The sequence below is a fragment of the Topomyia yanbarensis genome, chromosome 1, assembly GCF_030247195.1.
Source record: "Topomyia yanbarensis strain Yona2022 chromosome 1, ASM3024719v1, whole genome shotgun sequence".
Taxonomy (NCBI): Eukaryota; Metazoa; Arthropoda; class Insecta; order Diptera; family Culicidae; genus Topomyia; species Topomyia yanbarensis.
The window spans coordinates 43,011,741-43,027,387 of NC_080670.1; the positions used below are offsets into that span (position 1 = coordinate 43,011,741).

At 39.1% G+C, this 15,647-nt stretch overlaps 2 protein-coding genes, 1 long non-coding RNA gene and 1 pseudogene across 4 annotated transcripts; all 4 read right to left on the reverse strand.

The window, feature by feature from the left end:
• Window positions 1-514: 514 nt before the first annotated feature.
• On the reverse strand, window positions 515-2,428 carry LOC131677466 (uncharacterized). The gene is made up of 4 exons (XM_058957300.1): window positions 1,951-2,428; window positions 1,280-1,895; window positions 757-1,218; window positions 515-692 (listed from the first exon to the last, which is right to left on the reverse strand). Exons 1-4 carry the CDS (start codon window positions 2,095-2,097, stop codon window positions 619-621), a joined length of 1,299 nt encoding a protein of 432 aa, XP_058813283.1. The 5' UTR covers window positions 2,098-2,428; the 3' UTR covers window positions 515-618.
• Window positions 2,429-4,098: 1,670 nt separating this feature from the next.
• Window positions 4,099-5,520, reverse strand: LOC131695098 (DEAD-box helicase Dbp80-like; annotated as a pseudogene).
• A 25-nt stretch (window positions 5,521-5,545) lies between these two features.
• Window positions 5,546-7,328, reverse strand: LOC131677467 (uncharacterized). The gene is made up of 4 exons (XR_009303357.1): window positions 7,289-7,328; window positions 6,601-7,210; window positions 6,143-6,462; window positions 5,546-6,063 (listed from the first exon to the last, which is right to left on the reverse strand). It is a non-coding gene; the product is annotated as an uncharacterized LOC131677467 (long non-coding RNA).
• Window positions 7,329-11,887: 4,559 nt separating this feature from the next.
• LOC131677468 (protein CREG1-like) lies at window positions 11,888-14,557 on the reverse strand. 2 transcript variants are annotated; one of them, XM_058957301.1, is made up of 4 exons: window positions 14,464-14,557; window positions 13,695-13,985; window positions 12,408-12,767; window positions 11,888-12,344 (listed from the first exon to the last, which is right to left on the reverse strand). In XM_058957301.1, coding segments are annotated over exons 1-4 (906 nt in total). In that variant the 5' UTR covers window positions 14,465-14,557; the 3' UTR covers window positions 11,888-12,090. The 2 variants fall into 2 exon arrangements, with proteins under 2 accessions (XP_058813284.1, XP_058813285.1); XM_058957302.1 differs by having other exon boundaries at window positions 13,695-13,989; window positions 14,464-14,551.
• Window positions 14,558-15,647: the final 1,090 nt, after the last annotated feature.

The following is a 15,647-nucleotide window of genomic DNA, read 5'->3' on the forward strand; positions in this document are numbered from 1 at the left end:
GTTGTATCGAAGATTACCTGTAGTTGTATGAATGTAAGTTCGCATGTATGCCTGTATGTATCCCTGAGTGGAAGGACAGGCTCTGAGCCGCCAAAACGCTCATGGGAAGCCGGGTGCGCGGTCATAGGTGTGATCATAAAGCACTGCACACACTTTAAAGTGAAACGATAGGTGTACAGTTAATGCACATAGATTGCAGAAATAGGTTGTTGATACAGCCCGATAAATAACAATAATAACAAATAAACACATTAGGTTTATGTGCCAGCAAATAGTGTCTATATGCCACCGCAAATTGCAAAAATCAATGTAAAATTAATAGACATAACGTTTACATTTTTATCAGTGATCGTTTTGGTGTAGTTGGCTTGATACAAAAATTGAAGTCTAGTTGAAATTAGCTTTTTCGTTTTATACTCACTTTTGATGGTGGGTGGTATTAACTGTTCGGTCTATTATAATTTTATAGGAAATGATAAAAACATTTGATTTCTCGATTTGAATGAAAATACCGTTTAAAGATTGAAAATTCAACTCAGTCGGAACAATATATTCTTCAGCATTAACTAAACCATAAGTTCAATAAATATTATTAGAAAAATGATTACAGACATCCACTCAGCCACCTCCCAGCCGAGGTATACGAGCTGACGGGTAATTTGGCCGGTATTCCAAGGGATCGGGATTTACAGCTGAAAATAAACAACTACTGTTATCTGGAAGTAGGCAATTTCGAAACATCAATAATCAACTCACGCAAGGAAAACCGAATTCTTTTAGGCGGCATACCGCTAGAACTCGGGCCAGCTGTTTGGCTTTGCAATGAAACGCTTTGTGATGACTGTTGGCTATACAAACGTTTTCTAGGCGGATTAGGAACGTCGGCCTCGTCGCTGTGATTTATTGTTCCGTCATCTGTTTCTACGTTTTCGTCAATAGTGAATACGGTTTGGGTACGGGGCAAACTTTGTGAACTAACATTCACTTCGGGGAAGACAACGCTTTGTGAAGAAGTCTCAGTTCTATTGGAAAAATCTTGCTGAGAAGGCAGCTGACTAGAAATGTTCTGCGAAATTCCGGACTCTATTGCAAAATCAGTCTGTTCGGAAAGTTCGCTTCCACAATCCACCGCCAAACTTGTATCTTCCCTGTCTTGTGAAGAAACTACTAGGGATGCGACTGATATCTGTCCTTCAGCAGCGCTCCCTTCGGTTGATCCTGAAAAATTATGAAAATGTATATGTCGACAGCGCACCTTTTTTATGTATTTAGGACCTACCGTCTTGTAAGCGAATCATGTCTGTTGCAAATGAGGAATCTGTTGAGATAATCAATTGAATAGATTGAGTCTCTGACTGTTCAGTTGAGTACATTGGTTCTTCTGCTGATATAGACTGCATTGAAGGACGATCACGTTGACTAAGTCGTTCTTGTCGCTGAACTTGAGGAGTCCGCTCACCCGCCATTGTGTCAAAAATATCGTATAGCTCACAGGATTGTTGTTCAGATAGTGCCATGTAGTTATCGGAGATTTCCGCATATTTTTTCTTCACGGCAGCGCAAACGTCCCATTGACTAGCAAACCTAATATTAGGCATGCGATTTAATTCCGGGAACAGACTCATCAGTCTCTCTAGCTTCTTAGCTCTGGGTAAAGGTTTTTTTGAAATCTTGGAATAAGGCTGAAGTAGTTTAGTGTTTTCGGTAATAATAATCCGATCGGGCGAAGCCAACTGTTCATAGTGTGGATTGTAGTATTTGAATTGGGCAAGCGTTGCCAACAATTGTTTATCATTTAGTATACTGCTCTCTGCGAATAACCTTTTCTCACCCGGATATACTTTTGCAAAGTGATCTGGATCCGGCGAGCAATCTGGACAATACAGATGAACCCCCTGAAACAGAAAGCTTACAATTTTGGCCGTTTTCACTTTGCAGTGATTTACTTACCGAGTTTAAAGGGCGGTACTTCTCGACCCTTTCATTAGAGCCGGCGTATATGAGGAACGGTGAACATCTTGTGCAATTGAAGCAAATCATGAAGTGCTCCAAATCCTCGATGTCGTAACCGTCATTTTCATTGTTCAATATTACCATCTTAAAGGAGTAACGATGTTCAGATTGTTTTTGGACACTGAATGTTTAGATGTTATTTTATAGGGAAACGCGCGATTAATACCCTACGATGGAAAAGGTTCCAAGGTTACAGTGCCTTTCTTGGTGTAAATCAATCGCATTTAACACTCCGTGGAAACAATTACAATTGTGAAGTTTCAAGTTTTATTAAATTATTTAATCTCAGCGATGCCGACTTTTTATGTTAAACTACGCCAAAGAAAGGACTAATGCTAATACAAAAACGGGTAAAATTAAACTAAAAACATGAACGACAAGTTGAACGACGAGCAAGTACTGGACGAAAAAAATAATTGCCACAGTTGACTTTTGCTACAGGGTGTAACTAAAGCAGAGATGCCAGATTTGAAGATTTGTCTTCATTTTGAAGACATTTGAAATATTGTGAAGAGGCGTTTTTCATTTTGAAGGCAAATTTATTCGGATGTCTGACTGATTTCTGGCAGGATTCTGGCTCAAAATCAATAACCGATTCAGAATCCTGGCTGTTGAAGACAAATGAACATTTGAAAAAGATACCTGGTATCCCTGAATCAAAGGGTTCTTTATTTCTTGCTAAAGCTTAGTATGCACCTCTTGCGAAATGAGGTCGCGAAATATTTTTCCTTCTTCCGTGCGGAATTTTGACATTTGCTCGCGAAAACTAGTCTGTGTGTTTGCTGTTAGATGTCGCTTTTGATAACTGGAAAACGACATCAGCTGTTGTTTGTTTATTTCTTTTTTATATTTCTGTTGTCATTTAAATGTTTTAAATGATGTATTTTATTAATTCATCACGGATGTGTATGAAATCGGTAACAATTGTAAACCTATTTGCCATTCATGAAGCTCTCAGGGAAGTGACGTACTCAGCGTGAATCATATTTCGAGAATGATTAATCATAATGCTTATTTGTGACGGTTCCGGATGTCTCGGGGAAGTTCAGTCTGACCAATTTAGACAGCACAATTCCTGCAATCGGAAATTTAAATCATTGGCTGGCCAATTTCTATCTAAATTGGCTGCTTCTACCGGTTCTAGAAGACCCAGGGAAATGATCGAAATTCGCTCAAACCAAATCTATTGTAATTGTCCGAATCGTAAGTCTAAATCGGCGTTTGACCATTAAGAAGCAAATCTGATTGCCTTGGCCGCCTTTACCGCTTTCACAAGTCTCGGGGAAACTACCTTTCGAAACACGTTTCGGAATCCGGAAATATAACGCAAATATAACAACCGACTCCGACTCAACCGGTTTCAGGTCGAACCAAACCCTAGGCTTTAAACTACGTTAAAAATCGATTATGATAACAATGGCTACTACTAAAGGTTCCGGAAGTCTCAGGGAATGCTACCAATAATCAGTACGGATACAAACCTATTTTTGGTATAACAATTGTGAGAATCGTAATTGAAATTTATTGCCATAAGTAATTCGTGGTAATTATTATTGCATGAAACACTAAGGAATTGCGCATATTGCTACTACTTGTATTACTACCGCCAGAAGCATAATTGTCCCATGTGTATAGGGATTCCCATAGAACATGGGACAGTTTTGCTTCTAGCGGCAGAATACCTCACACAAAAAATGCTGTTCAAGTCTGATATTACACCGAAAGTTAGACGAATTAACTGAATTCTAATTTGATGGTCAAATTGACCCTGTATGTAAATTATGGAAAAGATGTTATAAGCCTTTTACAATCAGTCATAATCCAATAATACGTTATAATCCATTTAAAACGAGTGTATTGCTAGTTAGGCACTTTTCAATCAGTTAGGTCTTTTCATAATCAGTTCGGTCATAAAAATCAATTAGGCCCTTTTATAAATTGTTGTAAAATCGCTATCAAAATTCTTCATAATCAAATGTTGCGTTATGTACGTGCTCGGGTAGATATTTGTTAATGGAAAACATGAAATTTCAATTTGTTACATTTTGTGGTTAGGCCCTTTTCAAATGTTTGGATAGAACTGGGTAGAGATTGTAATTGTAATTGTAAATTTATTAGCTTGCGATACCCTGTTGGTTACATTTGTAAATTAAAAAAATATAAAATTATAAATTCAGAATCAAAACAAGTATGACCAGTAGCTGGTCGAAAACACTTTACGGTGCGATCTTTTCAATTTCGTCCGAGTTCTCCGCGTCTAGCAACTGAATCTTTTTCCGGAAGTGTTTTTTGATTGATCTGCAAATCATCATGTTTCGATCACTGCCCACTAGGTTGATGGTGATTCCGTTCTGTTAAAGAAGTGGGAAGAAATACAATCTATAGGATCACAAGAATGAGTCACACTTACCGAATCTACCGGTGCGTCTAATTCGATGTAGATACGTTTCGCAATCGGCTCGTCCCTGCTAATCCATCGGCAGGTCGAAGTTGACGACAATGGTCACCTGTTCGACGTCGATACCTAAGACGAAAGAATCTCTCCGTAACCTGGTGCTGTAGCCAGAATCAAGTGGTGGAACTTACCCCTGGACAAAACGTTCGTTCCAACCGTTGCTCCACCGTTAGATTACCGGACAGTACCGCTACCGAGTGACCATCCTGGGACATCCTGCAGGTCAACCAACCGGCCGTTTTTCGTACCTGTTTCGATCGATTAACAGTTCTGAAAATAAGTTTACTTGGACGTTTACAACTGTCCTATACATCATATGACAGAAAATGATCGCTTGTCCGACGGTAATCACACAATTTCTCGTCCTGGTTGCGGAACTTGACGTAGTACTGTTTGATGTTATCGAGTGATTCTTGCTCCCGCGCCTGCCGAATGACGATCGGATTGGGTACGATGTACTCGGCAAACTCCATTACCTCGCGCTCGTACGTGGCCAAGAAGAACACCGACCATAACACCCGCCTCGTCCAGTACAAAAAGGAAAAACTAGGTCGTACGTCCTGAACTTTATACCCCAGTCAATTAGCTTGCCGGGTGTTCCGATGATGATATGATTAGTCAGCTTCGCCCCTTTGACGGTCTCCTCACCGCGAACGGCGTAAGGAAGTTTGATTTCCGGACAAAACTTTGCCATTTTGGCAGCTACTTCCCCCTTCTGAATTGCCAGCTCATACGTGGGGGAAAGGCAAATCACCTGCAGATAGTTTTTTAACTGATGGACTCAACTGTGCATTGCCAGCACAAAGGCAGCGGTTTTTCCTGTTCCCGACTGACTCTGGGCGATTATATTCCGTGGCGGACCGGCCAACAGAGCCATCTCCTGAATCTTGGAAGGGCGTTGAAACCCATCGCATAAACTCCCTGAAGTAATCCCGGCTTCACGTGCAAAACTTCGAAAGTTTTAACCAACCAACCGGCGATTCGCTGCACCTTCAGATCCAGCTTTAATTCTACTACACCTTAGTGAACATCTTTCATTAGCAAACTTGCATCCGCCGGGCTAAAAGATTAGTCACGGATAATTTTAAAGCTGATACTAAATATTTCGGGAGAAAATTTAGAATAGGACGTAAGCAACAATGAGATTCTCTTTGGGGTCTTTCTCTTCTGTTTGTTACTCGGTCGTTTCAATATTTAGTACTCAACTCTTTGCCTAATATTTTAGTAAAAACCATCGGCTATGTACTGGAAAATTAGTGCAAAGTGTTATAGTGACGTCATAATCGAAAGAGAAAGTAAACAAAGAGAGGCTGTCAATGTTCCTTATGTCCTAATCAAAATTTTCTGCAGATTTCGACTTACTTGAATGCCTCTGCATCTTCCGCGGAGGAAGGTGTTTCTCCATTTTCTCTTGCAGCTTGTTTTTCTTCAGGAGCTGCTAGAGTCAGAATTTCTGTAGCTACCGAACTCCAAACATCAGGTGCAGCTTTGGTTCTACTGCCGGTGGACTAGGTTTTTCCGCATTCTCTTTCTCTGGACTGCCAGCCGCCGGCTCTGAATCCTTATCCTTGATGATATGTTCTCAGTTCGCTAACCTATTTGTATTGAAAAGAAAAATTCAAATCCCATCCCAATGATCGCTTCAAAAATAGGTTATAACAAAAAAACACTTACCGAGTGCAGAAATTTCTTGATCCGTCGTCTTTTTGACCCAGTTATCGGCAGCGCTTGCCATCGTTTCGATCGGGTATTAAAATTCAATAGCAAGGTACAAAGTATGGGAAATCGTCCTGAATCAGCACGGGTACTGTCCCTCGGGTGGTTTATTCCTTGCAATTCGCTGAAATTTTGACCAGAGCGACCTTGCGGAAAAAACGATGCCTTCTTTTGCCTGCTCACTTCCCTGCATCTTGATGTTGTGTTTTCTGTTGGCCCATTATCACTGCGTTCTCTTGCTGGGTGATTACCATGATATTATGTTGTTGGTGTTCGATCTGAAAAAAATCATAATAAAAAAATATCCGTAAATGAGTGAACTCGAGCTTTTTAAAGAAGAATAGGGTATTACATTACAATGTACTAAACACGGTACTGATCCTTTCGAAATAAAAAAGGTAATAAAAATGTCTCACCTTGCCGCACCAACTGAATAAAAAAGTCCTGCACACCGCATGGTACAGTATAGTATGCTGCTGCTACTGTGTTTGAATGTGCTGTTGCTATCTTTTTTGCAGTTGGTAAATCTACATTTGGGTTGGATCTATTGCACTAATTGCGGTTGCTGACCAGGTTGTACCGTCGGTTGAACGTTATTGCTACCGACCTTTAGGATGATGGTCATGGTCTGGAAGAAATCTTAATTTTCTGATGTTGTGGTTGAAGGTGGTTCTGCTGCTGAGCTTGCTGTGAAATGTTGGCGATAAGCACTCGAATAGTGATTGCTTGCTGCTGCTGGAATGGAATCACGAGCACTGTGTAGGCAGTGATATTTTCAAAAATAGTGGCAGACATGTTTTAAGGCAGAATGTGCCGATGAAATGTTTTCCGATGTGTCCATCATTCGTAAACTCCTGTTGTTCGTTTGAGCAGTAATTGCTATGTGGTCCTTTTTTGAGGGGCTGTTGCTGGATTTGGAGTAGTTGGTACTGCTGCGGTTGTATCGATTTAATGTTGGTTGGCTGATTGCCAGATCCAGGATGTTGAGACAAGATTAGTTGAGCTGATTTGCTTTGTTTGGGTGTGCTGCAAATAATATTAATTATTTAAATTTAATTGTTTAAAACTAGAAACAATCACTTCCAGTAATATTTTTAAACTTACCATTCAAATTCGAAATATTGAATTTCTAAACCACGAAATTTTGACAGGTTGCGATGAAAAAAATTGCCAATCTTGTGTTTTCTTATATTTTTTCATTGCAACCTGTCAAAATTTCGCGAGCCTCCGTGCGAAATAATACCGCTGACCATTATTTCGCAAGGAAAAAGTTTGCCTTGGTGACAGCCAAGAGGGTGACGTGACGTCATATTTTCGTAGCCAACATAAGAACTTTGCTTGTAACAAAATGAACGAAATTAATTTTGAATATGAACGAGGAGTACTTTAGTTTACATCAAATCAGTTAAAGTGTTCATTGTTTTCTTTTGTTTACTGCTACTATTGTTTGTTGATGACATTTTAAGCGATTTTGACGTTGTCAAACTGACTCCCATCGATCGGTGGAAAAGCGATGTTGCCTATTGTCAAACTCTGTATGTAGAGATAGGGATGCCAGTTACCTGGTGACAGCGCATAGAAAGCAGCGCTGTCTCGCGGAACTATTATGAAACTTATCGTTTGTCGATCCGTGTCTCAGCTAACTTCATTTTTCGTTATCGTTTTCGCGAGAGCTGCGTACCGCTTACGAAATGGAAACGAAATTTTTTTTCGCGAACATTTCGCGACGTTTTTTATGCATAGGTTTTGTATAGGAAATTTCATTTCGCAAGAGGTGCATACTTAGCTTAAAGGTGCTTAAAGAATGGCGGCGAGAAGCTGAGCTGGGGCTGGAACTGACATCTACCTACGCTAGAGGCAGATCACTCTAGGAATGTATAACAAATTTGCAACAAATTAGAAAAATTGTTCGGCGTTTTGTTGAATGTAGGGCTGGTTTTTGTAGGGTTTTTACGTTTTACACGCAACGCAAAATACATTATGAATTTCTATTTTGATGGAATGAAATGCATTTTATTTCGTTGATTATTTAAAATGCATCGCAAGTGATCTCTCCCTAGCATCCACGAATAGAATTTCACAATTGAGTTCTTGTCGCCCGGTCTCACGAACACTTCTGTAGCTTCCTGGTTGAAAACAATCCCATTTGCTTTTGCCGTCTTTGTTTATTATTTTCCACCAGATAGTGATGTAGTGTTTTGTGTCATGTGACATGTACGTACATGAGCCGTAGAAAAGTCTATCCAGCTTTTTACGTACCATAATGGCGGTCTAAATTGTTCAGTTCGTAATACGTTTAATTGCCCTTTTTGACAATAATCGTTCACGCCAGCTTGACAGCAACGCCCAGTTGAAAATGTCGGGCGTTCATTGAAGAAACATCCAACGCTTTGGACTAACATAGGATGACTTAATCTCACTGGGCGGTTGACGTAAACAATTATTGCCAAAAAGGGCCATTAAACGTATTACAAACTGAACAATTAGGCCGCCATTATGGCACGTAAAAAGCTGGACAGCATTTACGCTACAAACAATTAAAAAACAATAAATATTCTAGTTAATACTGTTTCGAAATTGTTCGACGTAGAGTTCTCACAGTAGATTTACAATAAACTTTCATTGTAATTATCAATTTTACTGTTCAGCAAAAAACTGATACATTTTTTGCTAATTGCATGTCTCGTCTCAGATTCTGACAACTCGCACCATAGGAATTGTTACTGCAAGGATGGTGAAATGTGCTGGTTTTTAATCCGTCCGATAACAAAACGCAGGTTTAGCATGAAGAAGTTTTATTTAAACATCGCGAATTTTTAGATTAAATTATTACATGTGCTTTTATGTAGTAGAGACAATGAATAAAATTAAGTGAGTCACGTCTAGTCTTCACAGACAAACAGTTGACCGGTGTAGCGAACTCGTCCACAGACAATTGGTAAGCGCATGTATACCTACACTCCTCCTCTTTCCAATCCCATTGCACTGCGAAACTTCTTAAATGGTTCTTACGGTAGTGGTTTAGTTAAGATATCTGCAGTTTGTTCCTGTGATGACCGATAAAGAAGGTCTGCTTCTTTGTTCCAAACCTTTTCGCGTACTATATGGTATTTAACATCAACATTTTTGGAACGCTTCTATAGTGAGGCTTTCACCCGGAGATTTTTCCTGACATAGAGTATAAGCATAAAAACATGAGTATTGGCAGAGACCAGACAGAAACATGAATCAAAGCGATTTTAGAGCAATTTTAACATTTTATTTGGGGAAAATGAAGATAGTACGCATCAATTTGGTATAGTCGTGAATTGCTGATTGGGCCACATCATCTGTCCAACGAACGAATTTGATCCGCCAATTGGACCGAAAATTCATCTGCTCACATCTCTAATTATAGTTAGTTTGATTGTCAAAGTGAATTTCACACGAGATTTTGACATTCAGATGCTTTTAAGTTGGACAATGGTCCAACTAAAAAGCGAACCAGTTAAAAAGTGACCAACCAGCGAATCACGACTGTATTTAGAGCAATGTTTGATAATAAAAAAAAACATTTACATTATGTGCAATTGAAAATTATTAATGTTCTGATAGATATTGTAAATCGCCTCGCCGCTGACATCGAAATTGGCGTAACTGATCATGGCCTCAATTCTTCTCTGAAATCATAATACCACACTTTTTTTTATTTGAGAGGGTTGTATATCGTCGAAAAGCCGAAAAAATATTAATATTGAGCATTTACCACAACAATCAGGGTCTTAAGAAATTGCTTTTCGCCATAGAGGAAGAGAAGAGTGAAACACACTGCAGAGCCTTCCGGAATTCTTTGCGGGTTCTTCATCGCAAGGGAGATTCCAACAAAGAAGTATGACTCTCCTTACTGGTCAACAGTTAAGGCTCAAGTTACTTTCTTTGAACATGTGTTAGAATTAAACGCTTGGTAGTATGCGTAGGAAAAATTGTGTACAGCTTTGCCGCCGATTTATCCAATAAAGCATTCATTAAACTCTAACAGAAGAAAATCAGTCGATTTAGTCACGGATTCAAATCATGCAAAATAGTTGGTGCTAAAACAATTGACCGGGCGGGATGGTGCTTTTGAAAAAGTGGCTGTGATTTTTTCACTACGCAGTTGTGCCGCGTGCCCCGGGACAGTGTGGTGGTGTGACGAAAAATCACCACCATTTTTTCAAAAGCACCATTCCATCCGGTCAATTGTTTTCCCCCAGCTTTTTACATGATTTGAATCCTGATAATCTAATAAATCGACTGATTTTCTTCTTTTAGAGTTTAATAAATGCTTTATATAGATAAACCGGTGACAAAGTTGAACGTATTTTTTTCCAACGCATACTATCAAGCGTTCAATTCGTGTAGACACTCATCGAAAGTTCTTTGAACCTTAAAGCCCGCTGCAATAGCAGCGAGAATAGCAGACAGTGTAACACCAGAAAAAATAGTTTGAAACTAATAATTTCAGTACTATAAAAGTTTTAAATCCATCGTCTCACCAGACCCATAGAAGGCTTTTATCTCAAGCCGGAGGCCCGGAGATCGCCCTTAAAACCGAAGTCTTCGGGTCTAATCCGGAAGGGTGGCAACCCTACTTAGATGTCAATGTCTACATAGACTTGAAGTTATAAGAACAGTAAAAATAACAAAAATAACAGGCTAGCCTTTATGCAAATCAGGTTCACGATAGATTACAGTTGATACAAACAATGTTTGCCTATGTAATAAACTGTAGTTTTGAAATTCAATTTGCGTAATAGTTTATTATTTAGCAAGGTATCTTCAGCTGCGGTCAGAAATAGAATCACTTTTATTGCAGAAAAACAACTTGGAGCTTAAAAACGTCTACTGCAGTAAAATCAGCCTTATTCCGCGTTATGACGGATCGATTTTGCGATTGCATGAAGTTTGATGAAACTTGGCTCTCGTTTGATTTGGCTGTAGTTGTATTGAATATACAAGCAAATGAAAAGTTTCCTGTACCAAGGGTATCATGTTTTTAGACACAAAAAAAATTTCGTTGATATGTGAATTTCTAAAGTAGAAAAGTGACAGCTTTCAATATAGGAGCAGCATTAAAAAATTTCACTCGGTTGGGTAGTGTGAGAAGTTGATTCTTTTTTAGTTTGACATGGCGCAACGCATTAGCGGTCTTGTAGTCATTTCTTGGTGGTGGCTGTGATGTTCACCGCTACTCTGGGACAATAAAAAATCCGTCTGCTTTCTCTCGCATTATCGTTCTCGTTCGTGGCGCCACTGGTACTGCTTTCTTGCTGGTCACGATCGGACGTTCTTATTTTTTTTTGCTTTTGCGGGTTGCTGTTGTAAATCTACCTTCATCGACATTTGCTTTTTTACCGGCGGTGCTGGATGTTAGTTTAGAGACACTAGGGGTACTTGCCTTTGTTGATCCGAGACAATAAGTTGAACAGACTGTTCTAGTCATTATTCAGGTAAATTAGGCAATCTTTGATGTTTCTGATTAGCTGATTCTCTCGTTACACGGGTGGGTGCAACGTCCAACAAAATCACCGATGTGATCCAGCATTCACGGTTTGTGGATTGCCTATTAGTTAGGTAGTTGTTATTTCGTTGTTGGTGCAGAAAGGTGCGCTACATATTGCGACGTCCACTGTCCCGATCTAATGACAAGTGTTTGGAAGGTGAATAAAATCTACCATTACGAAATTCAAATGCAAGCGTTGATTTATTAAATCTAGTCAGTTCGTTGAAAATTGATGTAACCGCTGCAATATCCTCATTATTTTTGGCACAAGTGTTTCACATATTTAAATACATTGAATATTTTTTTTAACACGATATCAAAATTAACCAACAGGTTAACGTCAAATAAAAAAGACGCACTATAATCACACAATTTCTTTCAAAAATCATACTTCTAGGTTGATGTGCCGGACTGGTGAATCCTTCTTGATTTTTACCGTAATAGTTCTTTCATCGTCCGTGTGTGCGATGATCTCCGGTGCGAATCTACTGTCGATTGGTTTCGACAACTCTAGGGAATTACTATGTGATTCCGGATCTGCGTTCATATATTCCTCGACCGTAACGTAATGTGGCCCTCCGTAGTAATCTAGTACTGCGATCTGGACTATATCCAATTTACACAGGAAAAAGTTGTGTGCTGTAATAAAGAACTCATGAGTATAGGTTTAATCTAAAATGCTTAAACCACCGAATAACCCACTTTCCAGCCAATGTTTTGCCGCCGGGTGTCTGCTGAACATGGCATTGGTTCCGAAATCAAATTCTTCAGTTCCTTCCGCAAGTTTGACGGCTCGTCCCGAGATCATGATTCGGGCACAGGTGGGCTCCATCGGGTCCACGCCTCGCTTGCTGCAGTCCAGGTCCTGATCCATCGACAACAGAACCGTAAGCCGGTTGTCCTTGCTCAGATCCTGTGCCGTGTAGTCGAGCATGGTTAGATAGAAAAACAGTGTGCCGGTCGATTTCTCGCCATGTGCACTGTCCGCTGCGGCTATAATGTTCACCATGGGGTAGCCTTTGATGGCATCGACCGTGGAGATGGAACCCATCGATACCCATTCTGAGAAAAAAAGGAGTAGCAATGATTATTTAGTAATAAATTTGAATATTTTTCGTGTCTGTGTAGGTATATGGTAAACATGTTTATTGGTGCCGTTTTTACTTGAAGTTAAACTGAGTCAAAATGTATGAAATGACAGCGGTTGGGGTTGCAACCCAACTCACTTTTGTGATCTTCTGAGTTATTTGGCGTTTACAAAACGCACACAGCTTTAATGCGTATGATTGTATACGAAATCTATATGTGTGATTATTCCACTAAAGATCTCATCAGGATCAGAACCTTTAAGCTTAATTTATACCTATCCGTGCACGGTACAGAACCGTCACTGAATCGGATCGAATTGGTGTAAATCGTGCTTTATGCTTTTGTAACATTATCTGTGGCCAGTCATTTGCATGATAAAACAAGTAGTGTACCATATTGGATATACTGTCTTTGTCTGATGGTGAAGTAGGCTGTATCATACTGATGAGTCAAAAATGAAATGTTGATCTACAGATTATATATCCGTGGTTGATGCTAATTTACTAAATCGAGATATTGAAACCCCAAAAAATGTTCGATTATTACGCGAGGGTTCCAATCCGTTTTAAGTATTGCTTTAGTGTCAGATACATTCTGCAAAAGTGACTCGCCTTTTTAGCTTCGTAATGAAGAAACAAACTACTTCACTGACTATTACTGCTTCATGACTCATTACTTCAAAAGTATTCATCGGATTGAGACCGTGCAGCAAATTTGTTTTTAGTATGCTGTTCGCTTTTTCCGCAATCCAAGATCCATACGACATGGTCTACATTATCAATATTAAATTATTCTGCACGTAAATCCCTCATCTCCAGATAATAATACCAGCCTTCAAGCTCGTCCCAGGCTATCAGAGATAAGCAAATATTTATAGCAAAGATTTCGCATCAAACTCACCTGCTTTATGTACAAGATAACGTGCCATCTTGGCGTACTCCGTGTGTGGCGGAGGTTCATCGTTGGTGACATCGTTTCCTTCTAAGGCATTACTCTCCATGACCGGTACGAATGCCACGAAACCATCCTGTGGACTCCTGGATTCTATTCCGGTGATCACGAGCAGAACTAACATCAATACAAGGATAACTCCACAAAAACGCAACATCTTGGCCAAGTGCGCTACAGTGCTTTCATGTGGCTGATCAAATCTGTGGTATGTTATCTTTCCAATTGGTATTGAAGTGCTCACTAGCTGAAATAAATGATGTGTTAGCAATGGCTGAATTCAACGGTACAAGTAGATCGGTCTGGAAGTAACCCAACTGTAACTTAAGGAATAAGAAATATATTTGCCAGCAATTTAATACACAAATTATTGACAAAGTATAACACTATGCGGAATAGGGCCACAATGGGTACATTACTCTATATTGGGACAAAGTGTACATCACGCGCTTACATTATGACCTTCATGTTCAAGGCATTATTATATTTCACCACAAATCTTGCGGGTGTTAATTGTGAATAACTAAACTTAAAGATTAAATGAGTAGATCACTGCTTGACTATTTGAAACTATGTAAGTACAAACAACGACGCAAAAGGTTACCATGGAACTTTGATCGGATCAGTTTCAACTGATCCGTAAAAAAAATCAAACGATACCTGAACGCAAACGCAAAATAAAGTTGTACAAAAGATAAGCTGTTTTTCGCGCAGGACTTACTTGTAAGTAATCACTGATTTTTTCTTTGTGCTAAACCACTGAACTCTAATGCAGTTGAACAATCTCTGAACGATTCGACAGGATACGAACTACAGACTGAGAGAGAATTTACGAAGACAGCTGATTTTACTTGGAAATTGATGATTGCCGTAAATGAAAGATAACAGAGAGCAACATAAGCCAGAGAAACACAACAGTGGCGCACTGCATTGATAAGTGCGCGAGAGAGAATAACCCTCAGTTGTTGGATTGTATATGTATATGTATATAAATATGAATGAGATCGTTTAGTTTGCGAATTACTAGCCGTTGCCAGTTTTCTGAAACGGTGTATGATGATGGATGACTCAACCAATTCGAGGGGATTTAAAGTTCTTATTCGTTGTGTTTAGACCTGAAAAGAGCCTATTTTTGCCCTATTAGGGAGGGTACCGCACTATTTAATATTAATTACACGGCTTACAATCGATGGAAATTGTATAAAATTGTAATGTAATATGTAAATGAATGTAATGAAATTGCCTGACTATAATGAAATCTTTCTGTTTAAGCGCAACGAAAACCCGAATCGAATGCCCCTATTCATAGGTGTGCGCAGCCTTTTCCATTAGGAGGGGGTTGCTAACAGCTTAAAAGCTTTCAGTTCTGTTAAGTCTTCATTATCAGTTAGATTTCTTGTAGAGGTTCATTGAAAAACAGTTATTTTATTTTGTTACTGAAATTTACGTTGTTTCATTTCTTTCCTAAATCTAGAACAAATTAACATAAAACATTTCCAAGTTCCTTGAAAAAAAATTCTGGGGCCTGTAGCGCAAAATAATCCTCACGTTTTTTCAATATGATTTTTTTGATGTTCATAATATTGATAATTTAAATTGGATTAAACCAATTTGAGCAAATTAAGTGCACAAAACCCTAGGGGCAGATCACTTGTGGTGCATTTTGAAAAATCAGCGAAATTAAATAAATTTCTTTCCATCAAAATAGAAATTCAAAATGTATTTTGCGTTGCGTGCAATGTATTTTGCGTTGCGTGTAAGACGTCAAAACCCTACAAAAAACTAACCCTATATTCAACACAACGTCGAACAAAGTGGATCAGCGTAGGACGATTGTTAAACAAACTTTTGTGCGAGGAAGTGCAAAGTTTATGCAAAAATGGAAATTAAATGCATTTTTTTTTT

Bases quoted from the DNA above. Each gene is read 5' to 3' on its own strand.
- LOC131677466 (XM_058957300.1), bottom strand. From the start codon at position 2,097: ATGGTAATATTGAACAATGAAAATGACGGTTACGACATCGAGGATTTG. The intron at 1,219-1,279 runs GTAGGTCCTAAA...ATAATTTTTCAG, and splicing joins CATGATTCGCTTACAAGACG to GATCAACCGAAGGGAGCGCT. The intron at 693-756 runs GTGAGTTGATTA...GTTTATTTTCAG, and splicing joins AAGAATTCGGTTTTCCTTGC to CTGTAAATCCCGATCCCTTG.
- LOC131677468 (XM_058957301.1), bottom strand. The intron at 12,768-13,694 runs GTGAGTTTGATG...TTTTTTTCTCAG, and splicing joins TTATCTTGTACATAAAGCAG to AATGGGTATCGATGGGTTCC. The intron at 12,345-12,407 runs GTGGGTTATTCG...TCTTTATTACAG, and splicing joins GGCAAAACATTGGCTGGAAA to CACACAACTTTTTCCTGTGT.